This window comes from Anas platyrhynchos, chromosome 5 (genome assembly GCF_047663525.1).
Source record: "Anas platyrhynchos isolate ZD024472 breed Pekin duck chromosome 5, IASCAAS_PekinDuck_T2T, whole genome shotgun sequence".
Taxonomy (NCBI): Eukaryota; Metazoa; Chordata; class Aves; order Anseriformes; family Anatidae; genus Anas; species Anas platyrhynchos.
The window spans coordinates 7,912,808-7,933,756 of record NC_092591.1 but is presented as its reverse complement, the minus strand read 5'-3'; the positions used below and the strand labels follow the sequence as shown (position 1 = coordinate 7,933,756).

General features: G+C 43.9%; 1 protein-coding gene across 3 annotated transcripts; it reads right to left on the bottom strand.

Moving 5' to 3' along the window:
* Window positions 1-1,011: 1,011 nt before the first annotated feature.
* Window positions 1,012-20,655, bottom strand: PPP1R36 (protein phosphatase 1 regulatory subunit 36). 3 transcript variants are annotated; one of them, XM_072038211.1, is made up of 11 exons: window positions 19,843-20,655; window positions 18,454-18,518; window positions 17,115-17,195; window positions 16,298-16,419; window positions 16,109-16,178; window positions 15,106-15,204; window positions 11,327-11,467; window positions 6,791-6,830; window positions 4,266-4,318; window positions 3,991-4,179; window positions 1,012-2,686 (listed from the first exon to the last, which is right to left on the bottom strand). In XM_072038211.1, the coding sequence occupies exons 1-11, from the start codon at window positions 19,849-19,851 to the stop codon at window positions 2,443-2,445; spliced, it is 1,113 nt and encodes a 370-aa protein (XP_071894312.1). In that variant the 5' UTR covers window positions 19,852-20,655; the 3' UTR covers window positions 1,012-2,442. The 3 variants fall into 3 exon arrangements, with proteins under 3 accessions (XP_071894312.1, XP_027315257.3, XP_038036638.2); XM_027459456.3 differs by having other exon boundaries at window positions 4,266-4,462; window positions 19,843-20,643; XM_038180710.2 differs by lacking the exon at window positions 11,327-11,467 and having other exon boundaries at window positions 4,266-4,462; window positions 19,843-20,654.
* Window positions 20,656-20,949: the final 294 nt, after the last annotated feature.

The window sequence follows — 20,949 nt, the reverse complement described above, 5'->3', positions numbered from 1 at the left end:
GTTGCTCTCCATTTCATGGACAGGAAGTACCCCAGTGGGGCCATTCCCCTTAAGGAGACTCTGAGGAGCCTACCTGGAACCTGGAAAGGGACAAGCATATCATGTTGAGCATCATCTCCCAGTCTGAGTAGCTCATCAGCTGCTTTCAATCACCACTGGTAGCTGCCCAGTGCTTCCTCCTCCCTGCAGTGACACAGACCTTGCAGGTAGGTGACACTGCACAAAAAGCTCATTCGCATCCAGGAGCTCTGCTGCCTACGTGAGTGTCTGCTCCACCCTTCAGTCTTCTCCTGTCTTCCTGTGGCTGCCCCAGGCCCACCACAAGCCAAGTGTGTAACTCCATGAGATCTCTGCCCCAGGCACTGCAGGGGCTTGTTCACAGATCCCAGTTATTAGCAAGCACCACAGACTGCACTGCCCTGCAGGACCAAGGTGGCAAAGAATACCTTTCCCTCATACTCTTTTCTAAGGCCCTGTACTATACCTGTCTGCGTGGACATGGCAAAGCAAGATGCTTTTGAAAGGATTAGCGTCCTGGGATGTCAATCCACAGATCAGAGAGGGGACAGTGTCACACTTAGAGAGACAAAACATTGCCCAGCCTTGTAGAGGTCCCCTAATGCAGAAACCAAAGGTTTTCTCCCAAGACCATGAGAAGGAAGCTGTGATGTAGTGTCCCTTAGCTCCAGGTATTGGCCAACATATTGCTACATCATTCAGTAGAGAAACTGTTGCTGCAGGGCAGTGATACCACAAATGTCTCTTGCATGTCCAGCCAGGAGTCACTCCTGCAGCCTGGAAAAACAGCTGCACATGCTTTGGACCAACTGAGCTCTCAGGAAACCTGCAACTAAAGCACCATCTCAGTCTTCCCACCATTTTTCAGACCATATGAGCACTAATCTGCCTGCCCAAAATGAATGCAAGCATATAACCTAGAAATGTTAGTTTGAAACAGAGAGTGCAGCACTCCACATCATGTATGTGAAGAAGACATAGCAGTATCACACATAGTTTTAAATTAATATTTTAATGTATTTTTCCCTCAGGAGATAATGTGTTTTCTGCCCCACAAAATTCTAAGAGTTTTTTTTTTATTATTATTTTTGCTTTGTACAAGAACAGATGTCTACTGAAAAGCTTGAGAGATAAACTGCAGACCACGGCTCATCCCATGATAAAAGGACTCACCTGACACGTGGAAAACCATCCTAGTCCACAATGCCACTTAGGTGTTAAAATAACATGTGCCAGACTAAGTGAAGAGACTAAATAATAGCTGTGAGTCTGCAGTTCAAATGTCTGTCTCAATAAGGTGGTGCAAGAACATCTCATGTAAGTGACCTAGTCCCTGGACTATTGGTAACTGCAGAAGTTCCTCAATATAATTTCAGTGCAAACCTTCATCCTTTTAAAGACTGAACCACACACTGCAAGGGAAAATTGTGTTGTTATTTTTATCTAGCAGAAATATATTTCACTGAAAAACTTCCAAACCATCACTGATGCAGCAAACTTCTAAAAATGCTGAAAATATTACCTCTCAGCTTTTCTTTCACTTTTTAATCATCCATTATTTTTTCATTGATTCTTATTGACTATGCAAAGGCCAGGATTTCATCCTAAATTTTCCTCCTGATAATAAGGATTAGTACAGATATTTAGTCTTGTAGGTAAAGTGATACATGATTTCTTATCATGAATGCATTATGTTTCAAGATATTGACAACCCAGCTGCATACTTTGATTTTGAACTTCTAAGATTTGCTTTTCCAATCATGTAAAGTCCATGATAAAAATAATATATATATATTATTTAAAAGATAAAATGAAAGTTCATAGATATTTTAAAAAACAGCTTTCCTCTTTGCTATACTCTTTTCACAATGAATCATAAATTAGGCTAAGAACAAAATGAGAGATGATGGAAATCAAAAAAGGATTAAACAATATATTAAAGACAATATATTAAAGAGTAACTTCCTTTAAAAGTACAGTTCCAGGAACTTTTAAACTATAGTAAGTCCTGTCCCCTCATTGCTTTACTAACCCTGTAGAAAAAGAGGGTTGACGTTAAAATCCATAATCATATTCATCTGCGGGTGTCAAAGCACTTCCCAAAATAAGTCAGTAAAACAGTCTTCTCAGAAATAGTGCAAAGAAAGCACTAAGATGAAAGAGGAATAGTTAGTGACAGAACCAGGAATTACAGTCCAGTTCTTCAGTCACCCAGTACAGATCCTTGTGTGTAAAACTACCCCCCTTCTGACAAATGATTTTGGCTTTTTAATCTGCAATTTCAAAATTATTTACTTAGCAATATGAAATTATGCCACTGAATGAAATAAGATACCACTTCTGCTAGATGCTCTGATTACAATCATCTTCTGCCATTGCTTTTGACAATACAGCACTCTCACTACTAAACCTGTTTTGGGAGCTTTATAGAGGTGGCAGATTCAGGCCATTTGTCAGGACAGAGGAACAACTCCTTTGTCTTCCTTGTTCTTGTTCTTGTTCTTGTCCTTCTTCTTGTTCTTGTTCTTTTTCTTGTTCTTGTTCTTGTCCTTCTTCTTTTTCTTTTTCTTGTCCTTCTTCTTGTTCTTGTTCGTCCTCCTCCATCGCCTCGTCAGACTCGAGCATACAGGAATTTAACTCACTACAGTGAGCTCCAATGATGCCCACCCTGTTAGAAAACACGGTGTTAATAGGCTTGACACAATGAAGCAGAGGAAAATAGGAGAAAGGGGGAACAGCTTGTAGTATTTCCAAGGTAAACCAGCAAGGAACGTTGCCTCCTTTAACTGGACTGTGAATAACACACACTATGCTGTGATTGTCTGCTTCCTCCAGGGAAGAACAAATAACCACACTTAGACACTCAGCACCTTGCATACCATGTCATGTTTCTGTCTCGAACGTGCATGCACACAACATGAATTGCGTATGTCCAAGTGAAACTTGGCCCTTCCTGGAAAGGTTGGCTGTATTGCACATGAATTGCTGTGATTAAGTTATAACACTGAGATGCTTAGGGGGCACCCAGCTTCCAAAGCATGCACAAAACAATTATATGTGCATTTGTAGCAAATTTCACTCTCTGAGGAAATACTGGACTTGCTGGTCGTGTGTTCTGGATAAGTCTGACAATTTTGCATGTAGAGTGCTGTAGTGTTCATTAGATTGCCAGAATTCTGGTAGATCCAGAAAAACTAAGGCAATTCTCAAATTATAATTTCCAGGCAGAAGAAGATGACTTACGTAGAAAAGTCTTACAGGGAGCCTTATATACACTTCAGCAGAGCAACACTGAATTGGACTCAATGATCCTTATGGGTCCCTTCCAACTCGGGATATTCTATGATTCTATGATTCTATGTTTGCATCACTTATTACATAAAAACAATTGTAGTGATACTGCTGTTAACCATAGGCAGATGCAAAATTGAATATCTCTTTCATGGCATATCCAGGCTTGAAAAATGTTGTGTTTGTTTTGAATTGGAAGAAAAGGTTCTATCTGTATTACAATTTAAATTATTTTTTTTTAAGTGCAATATAGTAACAAAAAAAAATAAAAATTGTCAGAATAGAATACATTGGTCATGTCAGATCAGAATGCTGAAGAAATAAGAAACTGTAATGAATCATGAGAGGAAAAAAATAAACATCCCATTTTGATTTTGACAAGTTTAAATTTGTTTTTTGTTCAAATTTATCTCAATGCATATTTGCTTTCCCAAAAAAACTTTCCAGTTTTAACAGAACAGTATGATGGGCAGTAGCTGTGTTGCTTGCAGTTAGCCAAGAGTTCTTCATCTGCAAGTTTCAGGCTCACTCACGCCTGCCTTACACTCCTCTTCCTCTCTAACTACTGCCTATGCAAGGCCCATATCCAACAGCCCCTCTCCTGGTGAGGAAGAGCTAGCTGCCAGACATCCTTCCTACCAGCACTACCAGATCTATTTATGCAGAGAAATAGCCCCTCACTTGGTAGCGAACAGCTCTGAGAAGTCCGGCAGGTTGTCACACGAGCAGGGGCGCGGGTCCATGCCCTGACAGTAGTGGTTCTGGGCGAGGTAATGAGCTCTCTCCTTTGGCAAGGGCAGCAGCGTGCTGAGCATGGGCGAGCGCTGGTGGACCATGCTGTTTATGGGTGGATGCTTAGCTTGGGCTTGTCTTGAAAGAAAACAAATGCAGCTGTTATCTCAGTCTATTCGGACAGGGCACATTATCAAAGGGCTCATCGGTATGTCAAACTGTACCTCTGCCATGGCAATCTCACCGCATCTGCATCAGCAGCCCTCTTGCCTGCTTCCTGCAAGAAAACATTTCTCCTGTCTTTTAGGGTGGGATTGAACATGTCGGAGCAAAGAAGCCTGCCGATTTCTTCCCGAATCACTTGGAAGTGCTTCCGTCTGAACACAAGCCAAGCCACATAGCTGCAGAAGTTGTAGAAGCCCTAAATTGAAAACACAGATCTCATTTTCACTGGGAGAAGGTTCAGAATCTCACTGCGTCCCACAGTGCAGGTTGGCGTAACTCCATTAAAAAGTCAGCAACCAGTCTGGCATCTAACTTCACCAAATATCACAGAAGATTTGAAAGCAGATTTTTTTTAAAGGTTTGCAGACAAATGAGGCTATAAACATAGTTAGCTCAGACAGATTTTGTCTTGCTCAGCTGACCAATGTGGCTTAGTTTTGATGCTAGTAACTAAGGAGTGAACCTGGGATTACCATCCAGTTTCCTTCAATAATTAATGGAAAGAGACTAGTGGGATGAGTCATTCTGTGGGGGTTCTTATCGCACACATCTGTCTCAAAAGGCAACAATTCACCCCCTTTGTCTGCATCGACTGTCAACGAAGCCTAAGGGCTTAGGCTGACAGGACAGCTATTGTTTGGGCAGCTGGAGTTAGACAAGATGATTCCCACCCAAAATGACAGCATTGTGATCACAGAAGATATTGCTACCAAATATGAACTCAGTGCCTCTTACACACAGATCACACAGAATCTCTAGGTTGGAAGAGACCTCAAGATCATCGAGTCCAACCTCTAACCCAACACCAACAGTACCCCCTAAACCATATCCCTAAGTTCTACATCCAAACGTCTTTTGAATACTTCCAGGGATGGTGACTCCACCACCTCCCTGGGCAGCCCGTTCCAGTGCCTAACAACCCTTTCAGTAAAGAAATTCTTCCTAACATCCAACCTAAAACTCCCCTGGCGTAACTTTAGCCCATTCCCCCTCGTCCTGTCACCAGGCACATGGGAGAACAGGCCAACCCCCACCTCGCTACAGCCTCCTTTAATGTACTTATACAGAGCAATAAGGTCACCCCTGAGCCTCCTCTTCTCTAGGCTGAACAAGCCCAGCTCCTTCAGCCGCTCCTCATAGGACTTGCTCTCTAGGCCCCTCACCAGCTTTGTCGCCCTTCTTTGGACCCGCTCAAGCACCTCGATGTCCTTCTTGTAGCGAGGGGCCCAAAACTGAACACAGTACTCGAGGTGCGGCCTCACCAGAGCCGAGTACAGGGGGACGATCACCTCCCTAGCCCTGCTGGTCACAGTGTTTCTGATACAAGCCAGGATGCCGTTGGCCTTCTTGGCCACCTGAGCACACTGCTGGCTCATATTCAGCCGACTGTCCACCATCACTCCCAGGTCCTTCTCTGCCTGGCAGCTCTCCAACCACTCATCTCCCAGCCTGTAGCTCTGCTTGGGGTTATTGCGCCCCAGGTGCAGGACCCGGCACTTGGCCTTGTTGAACTTCATACAGTTGACCTCAGCCCATCGGTGCAGCCTATCCAGATCCTCCTGCAGAGCCTTCCTACCCTCGAGCAGATCGACACACGCACCTAGCTTGGTGTCATCTGCAAACTTACTGAGGGTGCACTCAATGCCGTCATCCAGATCATTGATGAAGATGTTAAAGAGGACCGGCCCCAGCACCGAGCCCTGGGGGACGCCACTAGTGACTGGCCTCCAACTGGACTTGGCTCCATTAGTAAATGGAGCCAAGTCCACACCTTACTTCCACACCTTTGCTTGCTGGTTAAAAAGAAGATCCAACTTTTCAGTCCATTTTAACATTTGTGATCCCTGGCCCAAGTTGAATCAACCCCCAGTAGATTGAGTCTCTACTAAGGTTCCTGAAAAGGTGGTCTCACTGGGACTACTGTGTATCCTTGGAATTGAATCCAGTTCCTCTCTTTCAAGGAAAGGCTCCCCAGTTTGTGAACTACAGAGTATAATTTGGGCCTAGCTGTTTTGTATTAATTTGCCAAAGCCCTGCTACATAGTGAGGCTCATAAATTGCTCATTGAGCTGTATGTAGCAGGCCAGAAAAGCTTATTGGCATCTAAAAATGTTGCCAAGCACAATGGAACTGAAAGAAAACTGTGAAATTTCTTACCTATAGAGATGAAATTGTGAGGCCAATGATGAGAAGAAAGCTATAGACCAGACCTCCCAGAGGGACCCCAGGCTGTGATGGGAACTGGCTGGGCTCTGAGCCACAGAGGGACTGAAATTCCCCAGCTCAGGGCTCCAAGGGGAAAAGAGGCTTGGGCTGAAGGGCAAAAAGTTGGTATTTTACAGAGACATTATAATCTAGGCTCAAGAAGTAAAAGTTTACTGTAGGCACTACTCTATCCTGCAAGTAAACCACTGGGAGAACCAAAAGGAAAGGAGCAGGCTGTCTGAAGTACCTGAATGTGTGAGAGGGGCACATGGTCTGTGCTGACACTCAAAATCTCCGTTTATCTTTGTGTCTTTCTTACCTCAAAGAAGTTCCAATCTTTCTGTAATGATGTTGTTCTCCTAAAGCAGTGAACAAGAGCACAAAATTAATAGCAGCAGTCATCCTTTCAGTTCTTTGTACAGAGCTTTGAATATGACTCACGGGGCTGCTGCCAAGCTGGCATTTCACCAGGGCAATAAAGTTGTTGCTGGTAAATCCTCATTACTAGCATGCAGAGACCTACTGTCTAAGAGAAAGACAAGAATTCTGCGCTGCCTCAGAAGGAGAAAAGGCAAAATATTGTATGGCTCAGTTAATTAAATCCAATAGAACAAAGCTGGATGTGATGAGCAGGGGAGGCACCCCTACTATGCTATCAAAACTGATCTCTCTGCTTGGGCCTCTTAAAAGTGGTCAGCTCTGATCTAACCCAGTTCCCACTGAAATGAATAGAAAACTCTTCCTGACATCACTGCAAGAGCAATGAGCACAGTTACCAAGGGCACAAAGCCAGGCCAATGCTGAGACAATATACTTGAAAGTCAGGAAGGAGATGCCAAATGCATCTCCAAGCAGAAATGTAAAACATGTATGAAAACGACAAAGGGCCTTTGTTAAAGAAGCAGCAATTTGCGCAGTGGACGCCAGAGAGATGCTCTCACCACCCACTTGAGCCTGGGGATTCTCATGCAAAGCCAGATGACTGTCCTTCAGGGAAGCAACCAGTAGAGTGGAGGGTGATGCACACATCCCAGCAGCCACTCGGTTCTCTGGGAGCTGGCACGGCTCACCCTTGTGGAAGGGAAAGCAAGTTTTCTCTACCAGCCTTTGGATCTCCACAGTCCTGCCAGATGCACGATAAACTCCATCTCTGTCAACTCACCAACTCCTGAAATGTCCCTAACCTTCCTGATAGCATCAACTGTTCCACACACTTAGGGTACACCCAGCTGCCATCACCCCAGAAACGTCACTGCAACCCCATAGCTCTATTTACTATCTTCTGATCTTAATTTATTGATATTTTGATCAGGAGGACTGTGTATCTCCCTGCCGAGCTCTCATTAATCATACCCTTCATGACACCAGCTGAGATCCCAAACCCACATATTGTACAAGAGAAAAGAAGTTTGACTCTTCAAGCGTGGCACAACCATCTGCCCAAGCAGATCTCCCAGATAACTTCAACACTTTTAATTCCTTATGAATTCTGGAAAATCACAATGTTCTGTGTTTCAGAATATCAGAGCAGAGGAACCTAATGTGACCCCAGCTTTTAAAACCTCAGTGTAAAACCCTGCTTTACCTTTAACATTAGATAGCTCATGCATTATCTTAGAACCACTCCCCGGTTTAGCAGAGAAACCAATGTGGAGGCCAGCAACAGAAATTAACAGCAATAATTAGAGTTAAATAATGCTAGGGGTCTCCACCCTTCTTTTCCCCAGTGCTTTACTTCCTTCAAGTAAGGTATTAAGCTAAGAGACCTGCTTGAAGTAAAGTTTCCTAAAATAAATGCTGAAGCAAGAGGCACCTCCCATGTCTACAGCACAGTTGCTCATTACCTAGGAAAATACAGAAAGGGTTAGGAAAACATCAAACTTGCAACAAGATTCAGGACAGGACTTGTAAGAAATATGTGAATGAGTGAGCAAAGAGCATCACGATTTCCAGAAATATAACAACAGTGACCTCTTAGAGCTGTCAGGGTGACAGGATGAATTAATGTGTGGAAGAGGACAGCGCCAAGAACAGACGGTGCTGTAGGCATGGGGTTTGGATGTAAGCTCATGGCTTCAGACATCTACAAGAATTACTGTTCTGTGTAGGGGCACACAGGGCAATGTTTCTTGTGCCATTTTAACAGCTCCTTTGACCACGGCTGTGACTCCAATTGCTCATGGATCAAGCTAGCATCAAGGATCAGTAAAGGGCCGACTCAACTATTTGTGCCATCGATGCTTGCAGCTTTGGGAACACTCTGTATTTTTCCCATTATGACAAATACCCATAAGGAAACTGGCACCACAAAAAGGTTGCACAACCTCCATCAACTTAAAAGGAGAAAGCCAGACACACCTATTCCTTCCTCAGCGTTGGAGGCACAAAAGGACTAATGCTAACATACACAAATAACAGGTCTGGAGGTACTCTCTCAAATTCCAGTCTGGGATGGTATCAAGATAGGATTTTAATGCTGCATTTTACAAATCATGTAAATTGTTAAGATGAAGATGTTCTCCATCTAAGCTTCCCTTTTTAAGATGGGAGACTTTCAGAGAAAGACTTCACATGAAAAATCAATAATTTTATACGAACACATACACATTTGGAAGATCTGGAAGGGTCACTTGGAAGATCAGTTTCTCAACATAGTATAAGATTTAATTAAGATGTTGCTATGGTGAATTACAAGAAAAAGCAAAAGCTTCAATACCAGCATGAAAACATGGTTGGGTTATAAGAAAACATAGTAAAACTGAATGAGTTTTACATTAATGTTAATTTCTCATTTTTTTAATCTAAACATTTTCCAAGTAAAATAAATACATAAATAATCATCAAAGGTAGCCCTAGCCCCAGTTTCCATTTTGACAAAGGACCTTTTCCACCCAAAAGAATGTATGCTTAAAAAATTCCTAATCATCTTTTATAATTAAGAGTGTTAATCAGTTCTGTCCCTTAGCTCTCATATTTGGCAGTTCATATAATGGTCTGGGAGGCTCCAGATAACATTTAAGGCTAAACTGAGTCAGCCTGGAAGAGATTATATTTATGTAATTGCCAAATGCTATGGGAAGTGCCATACATTGTAACATGCTCAGCATTAGCCTAACTCTGAAGTCAGCTGTAGTCAGCTACCACCACCCTGCTATGAGTAACCCAGTCAGGTCTCTCTTCATACAGCACCTTACCTCATGAATGCTTTAGGACACAGCCCTTTTCTAGCCTTTGTGTTTTTTTACAGCCTAGACACCAGCGTCCCAACCCAATGCCAGCCTCTAACCCCCACTGTGATGGAAATATTAAAGAACACATTTTCCTGTTTCAGCTCTCTACTCTCACTCCCGAGCTGCTGTTCTTTTTGCCACTAGACCTCTTCCTTGCCACAATCCTGCACATTCCCATCCACCAGACAATGTGAGTGAGTGGAGAGGCAGCAGAGCTAACTAGCTGTGTATGCAGCACAGGCTGCTTTATCCAGCTGCATCCAGTCCTTGGATTCAAGTTGCTTGTTGCAGTAAGTTCCTCAAGCTGAGTCTCATAAGTGCTGACATTAGGGCCACCCAACAGAAACAATGAAATGCTGTCACAGCCCTCCCTGTCCAACCAGCAAGAAGGTTAACTGGATGCCTTAGCAGAAATCTGGAAGCAGGCATGTGGCACACAACGCTGCTCCCAGATCTGCCCCCTGAAATACCAACATGCCAGGATGCTGTGAGAATGTGCAGTTAATTTTCAGGGTCCAGTGCCCTGTGGCATGGGGGCACACCAAAATGAAAGCCCTGTGGGGATAGCAGTCTCCAGCTCCCTTTTGCCTCCACTGTTTCATAAGATACCTTCTCCTCTTGGTTAGGAGGATACCCGGGTTCCTCCAGCCCCAGAGAGGAGTGAGGCTGCCAGAAGCTGTGTTGCAGGAAGACAGGAGAAGGACTGTGACTCCTCTGGAGAACTGGCAGCAGAGTTTCACACCAATGGACTTTGAAAAAATGTGCCTGAAACTGCTCTGAGAAAATCGTAGTGGCTGGCTACTGCCCCAAAAAAGGAAACATGCATACTTGTCTCAAAGCCTCATAATTCCCCTAGTTTCTCTGCCTTTTAAAATACCTTCCCATTCATTCATACCTCCTTCAGTTTCTTTTTAAATTTCCACTACAGCTTTTTGTTCCTCTTAGTCTTTAGCTGGGCCCATGGCATCTACGGACGTACTGGTTTCCACCACTCTGAAAAAGCCATGTACCATGTTCCTTGCTCAGAGGTAGGAGTCCTGCGCTCCCAAAGCCCACAGTCCCTAAGCACAACCTTTTCTTGTCTCTAGTCCCTTCACAAGCATGGTCCCTTCCACCTGCAAGTAATCTTATGCTATTTCAGACTTGGCATAGGAGGAAATTTATGCAAGGATCAATGGCAAACAGCAGGCACATAACCATTTGCTTTTAAGGTTTAATGAGTCAAAATGGCACAGGTGAGATCCACAGCTGGCATGGCTTTTTGCACTGCTGGATTTCACACTGAACCCATCAAAGTTTCCTGCTGTTTGTATCCAGCAAGCCTTCCGCATACCAGGGCTAGAGCTTCCCAGGCTGGTATTCAGAATTCTGCTGCAACTTGCTGTGGCCAAACCAGTTGGCAACAGCTCACCAGAAACACTTCTGGAGCCAGTTACCACCTAGAGCAGCTGGGAGATCGGGACATTTCTCTGCCTCGTGGTCCCTTTGCCCCTGTGACTGTTCAACTCATGAGACGTGTTACCTCGGGCTTTCACTTGTGTCACTCAAAAGGGGCCTTGGCCTTGGGCTGCCGTGGCCCTTGACACAGCAAGGGTCCCCAGAAGGAAGAGCTTTCCTTGGCTTACTTTCCACTAGGTGAGTGGCTCTGCTGTGCCAGGCCTCTTTCGAGGATAAAGTTACTGTAGACCTTGGCAAGGTGAATCCTGGCTACTGCTAACTTCGCCAACACCTCGTCCATTTCTTTATTCTCCAGAAGAATCATAGTCCTGTTTAAAAAAAAAAAAAAAAAAAAAAAAAAAAAAAGATTTTAGAGAATGAATGGATGGTTTTTAGGCACATAAACCAACACCCAACACACCCCATGACTCTGCTATCAGAAGACCCCTCTACAGCAGGGCTGAGTTCAGAAGCACAGCTCTGCAGTGCTGGTGGGGCCACTAGGCCTGGGGCTTGGGCCCAGACAGTCTCCCTTGCCCTACAGAACTTGTAAGCTCTGTGCCCACAGCCTCTCAGGTTGCTGTCTTTGATCCTACATAGCTTATGAACCCTTTCTGCAGCCTACACGAAAGCCCTGGAGGTGCATTTAGATCTCTCCAGGCGCAGACTCTGTCATTGGGCAGCCTGAAGCAGTGGGTCTGGCTCGTTCGGAGACGGCACTTACTTCTCTCCAAAAAGGCACACGAAGCGCTTTTGGGGTGGCCTCTAAACAGGAACGGCTGACACCGCAAGCCTGTATTTTAAACCACTTCAGATCAAACGCTAAGGAAATGCCAAACCAAAGAGCTTTCTATTTCCTCTGCTTCCCCTGTAATCCAGCCGACTGTCTCCCAGGGCCTGGGAGCGCTACAGGCCTAAAAGTTACAATCCTCCTTTCACGCTCGGGAGAGGTGTTTTTATCTGTCCCATCCCTGATGGCCTCCAGCTCTAAAGCTTCCTGCATGACCCACCTTTAATAATTAGGACAATTACTCTGGGCTTCTCAAGGATAATTGCTAATAAAATTCAGCAAATTTTCCTCAAAAGACATGAAAGGGTTGGAAGCAGAAACAGATAGAAACTAAGGGGGGAAGAAAATGCAGGACAGAAATAATAGCCCATGTTCCATTCATGTCTCTTTCACTACTGCTTAATTTTTGTTCTTAGAGTCACATATTTCAGAGATGAATACTCCCAGGCTGTCTCCAGTGGGGCAATGCTTCATGCCCACTGCTTTGGAAAACTGGTTTGTTGCTTTAGAAGTTGTCTACAAGATCTTTCTGAATCTAGAAGAAGCCAGGAAAACACAAATCTTGGATGTACGCAGAATCTGAATAGCATCAAGAGAAGATAAGGTTGCAAAAAGCCAAAGATGTCCAGATTTGTGATAACTTTCTCTTATAGGAACTCCTTCTGACATAAGAAAGTTTAATGCACAGAAGCAATGATTTTATAAGCAAAGATAGTCTTAGATGTTTTCTTGAGACATCTTGAGACATGAGTACTTCTACACTGCCTAGGTTCAAGACAATTGAGTTATTCAGCCCATCAAGCCCAGTGGACAAAGAATTCACAACAGATGAGTTGGGCATCTCTCACAGGCAGCCCAAATGGCAGGAATTCCAGAAACACCAAGTATGAGCAGGAATGAACTGTGCTGTTGTTTCTGCATTACTGCATTAGCACACAGGGTCTGCAAGAAGAGCAGCTCAAGGACTGCACGGTCATTGGATGTGTCCACCATACAGGAACATCAGGCTGCTGAAGGACTAGGCAGGTCACCAAGCCCAGTCTCCAAGCAATCTGTCTGTCAGCTTAACTCTGAGCAAATTATAGGTGTCACTAACCAGACACATGAAATGGTACCAGCTTGTCTTGCCTGCAGTCTGTCTCTACCTGTGGCACGTAGCCAGTACTACACAGGAAAGCGAAAAAGCCTCTGAAATTAAATTACATCTAGGAGGAAGGGGAGGGAGGTTTCTTCCTGAAGAAACAACTAGCAACAGCCCTGAGCATGGGATTTAAGTGGGATAAGTACAGGAAAACAAATGGCTATGCAATCTTCTTTCACATCCTCTCAAATACATCAACATATCACATACCCAAGGATTCTTATCACAAGCGTCATTTTCTGTCATTATGATTTTATTATGTGGTTAAAAAATCCCTCTCACGAGCTCACAGAGCTCCACCTTCAGAAAAAAAAAAAAAAGTAGTTTTCTCCCCAGCCCCCATTACTTTCTAGAAGACTATTCCAGAACTTTAGTACACAGAAGGAAAAAAAAAAAAAAAAAAAAAAAAAAAAAAAAAAAAAAGCACAGTCCTTGCTACCTTTGATTTGAAATAAACATATGCCAAATTCAGATTCAGACAAGGTGGATAACAGAGGAAATGGGGGGGGGGGGAAAGGGGGGAAGGATGGGGACGACGACGACACTTGAACAGAGAATGAAAGAGAATGAAGACGCAATGTCAGAAAGCTCTTTACACCATGATTAATATCTTCTCATTCCTCCATATCAGCTTAGATGCAAGAACAATTAAGGGAAATTTTTAACATTAAGTAAAATCTCAAATTGCCTTTCGTCATTTAATTATCCTTCCTTGTATTTATACTTTGGAAGATCAATATCCTGACTTCCTCCTTCTGCATGGTAAACATCTCTTTTTTAAGCTTCTCTGATGTTACATTGCGTGCAGCTAATCCTGGCAAGCAAGCCACTTCCCTTCAGGGGAGGCAGTGAATCTAAATAAAACAGTGCTACAGAATTTTTCATTGGGAAGCTCAGAGATGGTATATGTTTCCCACCAAAAGGCAGCAGTCACTCTGGGAGCACTGCATGCCATAATGCAGCAAAATGTCTCTTCTGGCAGAGTTTAACCAGTGTTTATAGCTGGTAGTTACTAATCAGAGCCCTCTTGACCCAGGAAACATAAATCTGTATGGCAATAGGTCCAAATCCTCTTCTTTGTTTCAGTCTGTTTTTGTATTTGCCACACCAGCTGATGATATGAACCATGCTGAGATGCCATGGCCAGTGCAGAGTCCTCCTTGTCCTTTACCAGCCAAGAACAAGGGAATCATTCTGCAAATTTCAGCCCAAATCACCACAGTTGTATCTAGGACTTTTATGTTCAAAAATATGTTGATGGTTTCCTTTATTTATGAAATATTCCTTGCACAATGAGAACCTGTCAATCTACAGACATGAAAGAAATCATTTCCTTAAGGCCAACAATTCTCCAGAAGTCTTTTCTTCAATCCAGAGAACTCAACCCCTGTGTATATCAAGGCTTCATGAATTGTGAAGAAAGTAATTATCAGGTGTTTTAATAAAATGGTCAATCAATTCTCAGAGACTATTAAAGAGTCCAGCAAATCATTAAGGTTTCTTATAACCATGGTTTGTAACTCAGTAACACTTTCTCCCAAGGCATAAAACTCTCTAACACAGCAGCTCCTAAACTGTTCCTCTGGCATCCCCACTTCCACTTTGCAAGGTAGCAAGTGTGGTCACACACCCTTGCTTGGAAACTGCTTTCCTAGCATATATTTCTCATGCTGTAACATGTTTCTAGCACTGAAGAGTCATCTGAACCTGTCTTGCAAAGTATTTAGAAATGGAATCTTGGAGCAATGTGACCCACAGCACAACTAAACGCCCAGCACACTCAGCTGTGATTCGGAGGTGCTCCGTATTGCAAGCAGAAATGATAGGATGCTAACGCTGTTATTGGGAAATGGCAATAGAGGATGGCTATTCGGGTCAGGGCACCCACACAGATTTAACATTTGGGTAGTAGTAATGATTTATTCAGACTGCAGTATTATCTTGAGGAGATAAATACCCAGGGCAAAGTCTGGGTATTTACACACTTAAAGTCAGGCAAGCTCTGGGTACTTACAACTCTAATGTTTTGTACTCACGAAATCAAGGATGTGGTTTCTTTTTCCAGGGCAATTTTTTCCAGGTAAAAAGATAAGTAGAAAAGCAGGGCCATGAGGAACTCATCTAGTTGCTTATTCCTAAATGAAAGGTAGAAATGTCACTGGGAGGTCTGTAGGTCTGCAGATCTAGACACCACCAGACCATTACAACAAAGAACAAAGTCTCTGCTCAAGGGCCTGCATTATATCGAATATCTGTGTGGCTGTGTGGTTGAGACCCATTCATAGTAAGCACTTCACTCTACAGTGAGATTTTGGAGGCTGTTAGAGAAATACTAGCAGTGTCCAAGAAACATGCTGAACAGTGGGTTGAATTGGGTATCATCAGACTTCCTGCAAGCACATTTTCTGCACTGAACATGCTGAAAAAGCAGCATTTGCATTCAGAGTAAGACAGGAAAACTGGGACAACTGGGACACCTCTCTTCTTGTCCAAGGACAGTATGACTAAGCCCCAACAAAGTCTACAGATGCAATTCTAAATCAAAGGCAATGCAGCCACTGCATGGCCCTGGCGATCTCAGGGAAACGCCTCTGAGATGTGATGCTCTGCCAACTGCCTCCTTCCTTTAGCATGTAGAGGAGTAACACAGATAAGCAGCGGCAGCAATTAATGAGCTCTGCAGCTCTGAGCAGAACAGCAGCTGCACAAGAAGGCAGCCCAGATGCCCAGTTGTGTTAGGTACTCACGGTGCATGCAGTGTTGTGGATGCTCTGGCAAACGTGGAATTTAACTCAGGGTAAAACCTTTGGACATTTAGGCCCAAGTTCCTGGCTCCCTTTAGCAAACAGAGTGGAGGGCTTCTAAACAAGCAGTGGGATTATTTCTCTGAATGCCAAGGTTAAAATGCATGTGGTGTTATTTCACACTAAACCCCTCTTCTAAGCCTCTGATATTTCATACTCCTCTTCTCATACACCATAGTCTCTCCACTACCCAACACACACGCATAATTCTCGAAACAATTTGTACATAACATACCCCATAACTGCTGAAGAAGGTAGCATGCGCTCTGACTTTTTTTCTTCTTCTTTCAAAAGTAAAGCAACATCTGAAAACACAGAGGAGAAAATAGTATATCCTCGAAAAAATCGCTAGCTGTTAGTAGAAATAGTTTTCTGATTTCTGTGGGCAATGCCTTGCTGATACAAGATACCAACATTTACTCACATTTGACATCATCCAACGTCACATATTCATGTTGTACCCACTTTGACAGCTTATGGATTTTTTCCTCTTTGTCATCCAGCTTTTTTTCAGGGAGCGTTGCGCTGCCTTCATCTTGGAAGATGCTAGGAGTTGACCAATACATAGCATTTAAGGACACTGTTAATTCCAGTCACAGAACAGTCACATTATCTACCTGGTATGCACTTTCCTCATTGCACACAATTTCAAAGGGACAGGCAGTGAAATGTGCTTGGCAGATAGCCTGAGCTAACTTTCAGCTATTATAACCACAAAACAGGCTGGGAATGTTAGGAGAAATAGGACATTTCACCTCCAAGCTTGCTTCTGAAGTTGCCCTTTTAGTTGCTAATATAATAAATTGCGACTATATTATTTAGATCAAAGAGGTTTTAAGTAATGGATGAAAGTCAGCTACACCGTGTTGTGAATTTATAAAATTAATAATAATAATAATACTTTAATCTTTGAAGTGCCTTACAAAGATGAATTAATTACCTCACAATACTCTTCAGAGCAGATGAGAATTATTACCTCTTTCTGAGCGATCTGGAAACAGCAACAAAGATGCAGAATGACTTTACCAAACTCACAGCAGGCTAGTGCCTGAGCTAGCATTCAGCACCAGGCATGTCTGGCCCTGTTTTTGTGTTCAGACCACTCATCCACCCTATTGAAATGACAGGTGGCTCCCTGTTTCACGTGTTTTGTTCAGACATGATCCTCAGACAATGGATGAAAATATTCCCACCCAAATAATCTTGTTCCTTCTTGAGCTGTGTCAGTCGGTTTGACATACCTCTTTAATGTCTTGACACATATTTCCCGAAAGCAAGTATTTTTTCCTTCCTTAAGGTTTTCCTGAGATGCTGGACTGGAGCTGAAATAGAGAGTGTGAGCATGCAGTGGCATGAATTTACATTTTTAGCAGCAGTGCAAAAAGGTCAACATGCCATGATAAAGAGGAATATATATTTCATCCTCTAACTGACACTAAGAAAACATCTGGGTTGTGCTCAGGTCCACATGAGACATTGCTTTCAAGAACAGAGAAGCCAAAAATAAGGAAAGGTCCCCCTGCTCTGTCTCCTGCCATCGTAAGCACTGCATCATGTAAACCCTTCAAGTCACCCATGTCTCAAGTGGCTTCACCCTCCTGCTCTTGTCCTGACAATGCCAATGAATAGGGACTTTGGGTTCACCAAGGGCAGAGGCAGCAGACGTGGCTGGGAAACTCATTCCCATCCCAGAGAGCACCGGGTAGAGTCAGCAGCATCCCCAAGCCCATGAGGGAAGCTGGCTGATGCTGCTGAGACTCAGACCATGAAAGGCTCCCACAACAACCGTGTGGTCAGGGAAGAGGTGAGCAGCCCAGCTCTGCCGTGACGAAGGCTTGGAAAATGCCAGCAGGGCAGGGAGGCAGCAGCAGGGAGCGGGCAACTGACCCAGCTGCACCACGCCACGCTGCACTGCACTGTGCACTGCCTGCCCTGCATCTGGGAAGAGGGCAGCAGAGGATATTGTTTCTCCCCAGTGGTTAAATGTATGGAAATTTTTCAGGCCAGATGAAGTCTGAATCCACAGCTGCCACACCAACTCAAAGTGCAGGTACATGAGCTTTCTGCCCTGCACAGCTGTGGTTTCCCAAAAGGTTTGCAGTCCTACAGTGCTCACTGCCATGTGGGGCCAAATGTAATGCAAAGAGCTTCAGTCCATGGACTCAGCGGACCTCCACCTGTAGATGCCATGGATAGCATTTAGCCCTTGCTTTCAGCACTGCTGCTGCACCGCATGGTTTTCTGGCACAGGGCAGGACTTGCCACACACTTTTAGCAGTCCCTCTGAAGTGGATTCATCTTGAGACCAGTACAGAACAAATGCATATTTCTGTTTTTCTCCATTAACATGAGGGGATAAATGCCACAGAGTAACATTTAAGAGCTCCAGTCTCGATATATATATATATCTATATCTATCTATATATATGTATCTATATATATATACACAAATACATATTTGTCATGGAGTTTGTCGATGCTTTTCAGCCAAAGCTATGTTAGACTGATTTTGCCTTACTTGGAACAGCTGAATCAAGGCTTTAAAACTGCACAATCTGAAATCAAACAGAATTCTTTTACCTTGCAAATTCAAGTGTATTAGTATCATCTTTCCAGTACCACACGCCTGAAGTTAGTTTTATTGTCTGCAAGAAAACAGCACGCAGGTTACATGTCACAAACACAAAGCTCTTGTTCTCGGCCCAGCTCAACAAAATATTTAGAACACGAGCGCTGTGCATGTTGCCCATTATGTACCTTTCTTAAAACTGCTTTTCACGTAGTTGTTATTTGTGACTCAGTTAAACAGAAGTTCTCTCAGATTAGAGGTTGCCAGCATAAGATAAAACATGCACACACATACACACACATTCACACAAAAATCCATCCTTTTTTATGTCTTTCAGGTTATTAATAAATACTTGAAAGTTTGCTAAGGAACATCAGTTTTTTGGATGCCAGTGAATCAATAAAGACTGAGAAATCGAATGGAGCCCTGCATTATACAACATATCACTTTTATTTGGTTTTGATAACATTTGTGTAATTATGGTGACTAAGCACCAGGAGAAAGGAAATCCTTGTTTTAATTAAAAAAAAAAAAAAAGTTATGCACTTCACTGATGTCCTGAGAACTTTAAGTCAACACCAGATGGACCTGGCAGGAGACACTGAACAAAACCACCAATAACAGAATAACAGGATTTTACAGTATCCATACTTTCAAAAAAAATACAAAACCAAAAATCCCCTAAAAAAAAAAATAAATAAATAAAGATTAATCAGCCCTTTCTTAATTAACAAAAGAGACTTGCAAACTCTTAACTGTTTTTTGCTGGTCACCTTTAAAGTAAAATCCTTCTTATTGCTGAAATCCTTCTGCCTAAAACTCAAACTCAAAGCAGGTGAAAGCAGGCTTTCTGTGAACTTTTGCCTGGTGTCGTTCAGACAGACAGCACCGTGAGTCTCAGCTTCTTGCTCAATCTCACTTGGTAGTAGAATGCCAAAATAATTTTATGTCGGCAGCCAGCAGCCCGAGCAATGGTTAGACCACAGGGATGAATATTATGAAACCGTGGCCCTAATCCTTTGACAAAGAGCAGCTATTTAAACTTGTCAGTTTTAGTCTTCAGCTCCAGCTTCTGAATACTGGCTTACAACTCACAGAAGAAAAGGCCCACACAAATGCAACACCTTTACATTAGACACAAGAGGTTATGAACTGTGAACGAAAAACAGAAAATGTGGCAGCACGGCAGAGCAGCGCCTACCACAGCAGGAGGAAATACCACCCCCATGTCGTACAAACACAGCTCGGCTCTCACTGACACGATGGCTGAAGGGCTGCCCTGCCCTCCCTGCTCCCTCCCGGGCCACCCCATGGCGTTTCCCGCTGTCCCCAGGACCTGCCGCAGAGGCAGAGGTGGGCAGCAGGGACAACGTGGAGCTGGGCGAGGTGGGGACACTCACCGAGGTCATGGTGCTCGCCTGGGACGTGGCCGGGCGCTCAGGCTGGCTCTGTTTACAGCAGTGTCCCGGTAACAGCCTGGGAGCTGCAGATCCCAGCACACAAAGCCCCCTCCGGCCTGCTCTGTGCACAAGGACTCACACTCCACATGCTCAGCTCCTTCTCCCCAAGCATCTTCCCTGGGTAACTTTTCAGTCAAAACAGAGAATTGAAGTGTTTCCTGTGCAGTGACACCTCAGCAGACACTCGTTTGGGCCTACTGTGTCCCTTGAAGGCCGGGAGCCACAGAGGTGCTCCTGGTCAAAGGCACAGGATGGCACCCATTCCCCCCGCTGTGGGCATTACACATCCTTTAGCTTGGGCCTTTACAAGATATAAAAGTGTATCTGCTAAGTCACAAGTCTCCTGTGACATGTCTCAAGTCCTTGTACAAGCAGGCAGCTCCAGATTTATGCGTTCCCCCTGCAAATAATTCCCATGCGGTAAGGCAGGATGCTTAAGGTCATGGTTTTGAGGGAGGGTTTTTGATCTTCGGGATACTTTGAAGCACTGCTGTGCAAGCAGAAAAGGTCTCATACTAGTCATTGGCAGTGGAACAGTGTCATTGTGTACAACTGGTACTGCTTAGCTGGCACCCAAAATTGGTACAAGTTGTATCAACAATACTTCCCGCTGGTAGAAGTCAAGCCCCCGAGAAGGGTGAGGTTTTGTGTCACAGCTAAGCCAGCCTAAAAGCTCGTTGTTGGTGGGAGAGGCATTCTTTTCCCACCAGTTATCTTTGTGTTTATTCTGTATCTGCTCAGGTCCCACAGCAAGGCGGCTCCCTAACCTGTCAAAAGAGTAATCCAGCAAAAATAAACAATAAGTTTTCTTTTGAGTTAGTGCTTCACAGCGGTTCAGTGCAGTCAGAGAGGGCCAGAGGAGATGCAGAACAAGTTAAGGGGGCAGGAGCACAGCTCTCAGTAGGTCAGATCAGCTGTAAGGTGAAAACCAGCCACAGTCTATGCAAATTTTCCTGGTACAGCTCCACTAGGAAGCAATGAAAATACCTGATCTAAGGCTTTTAGACAGGCCAGCTCTGTAAGACAGAAATAACATTTCCTATGCTT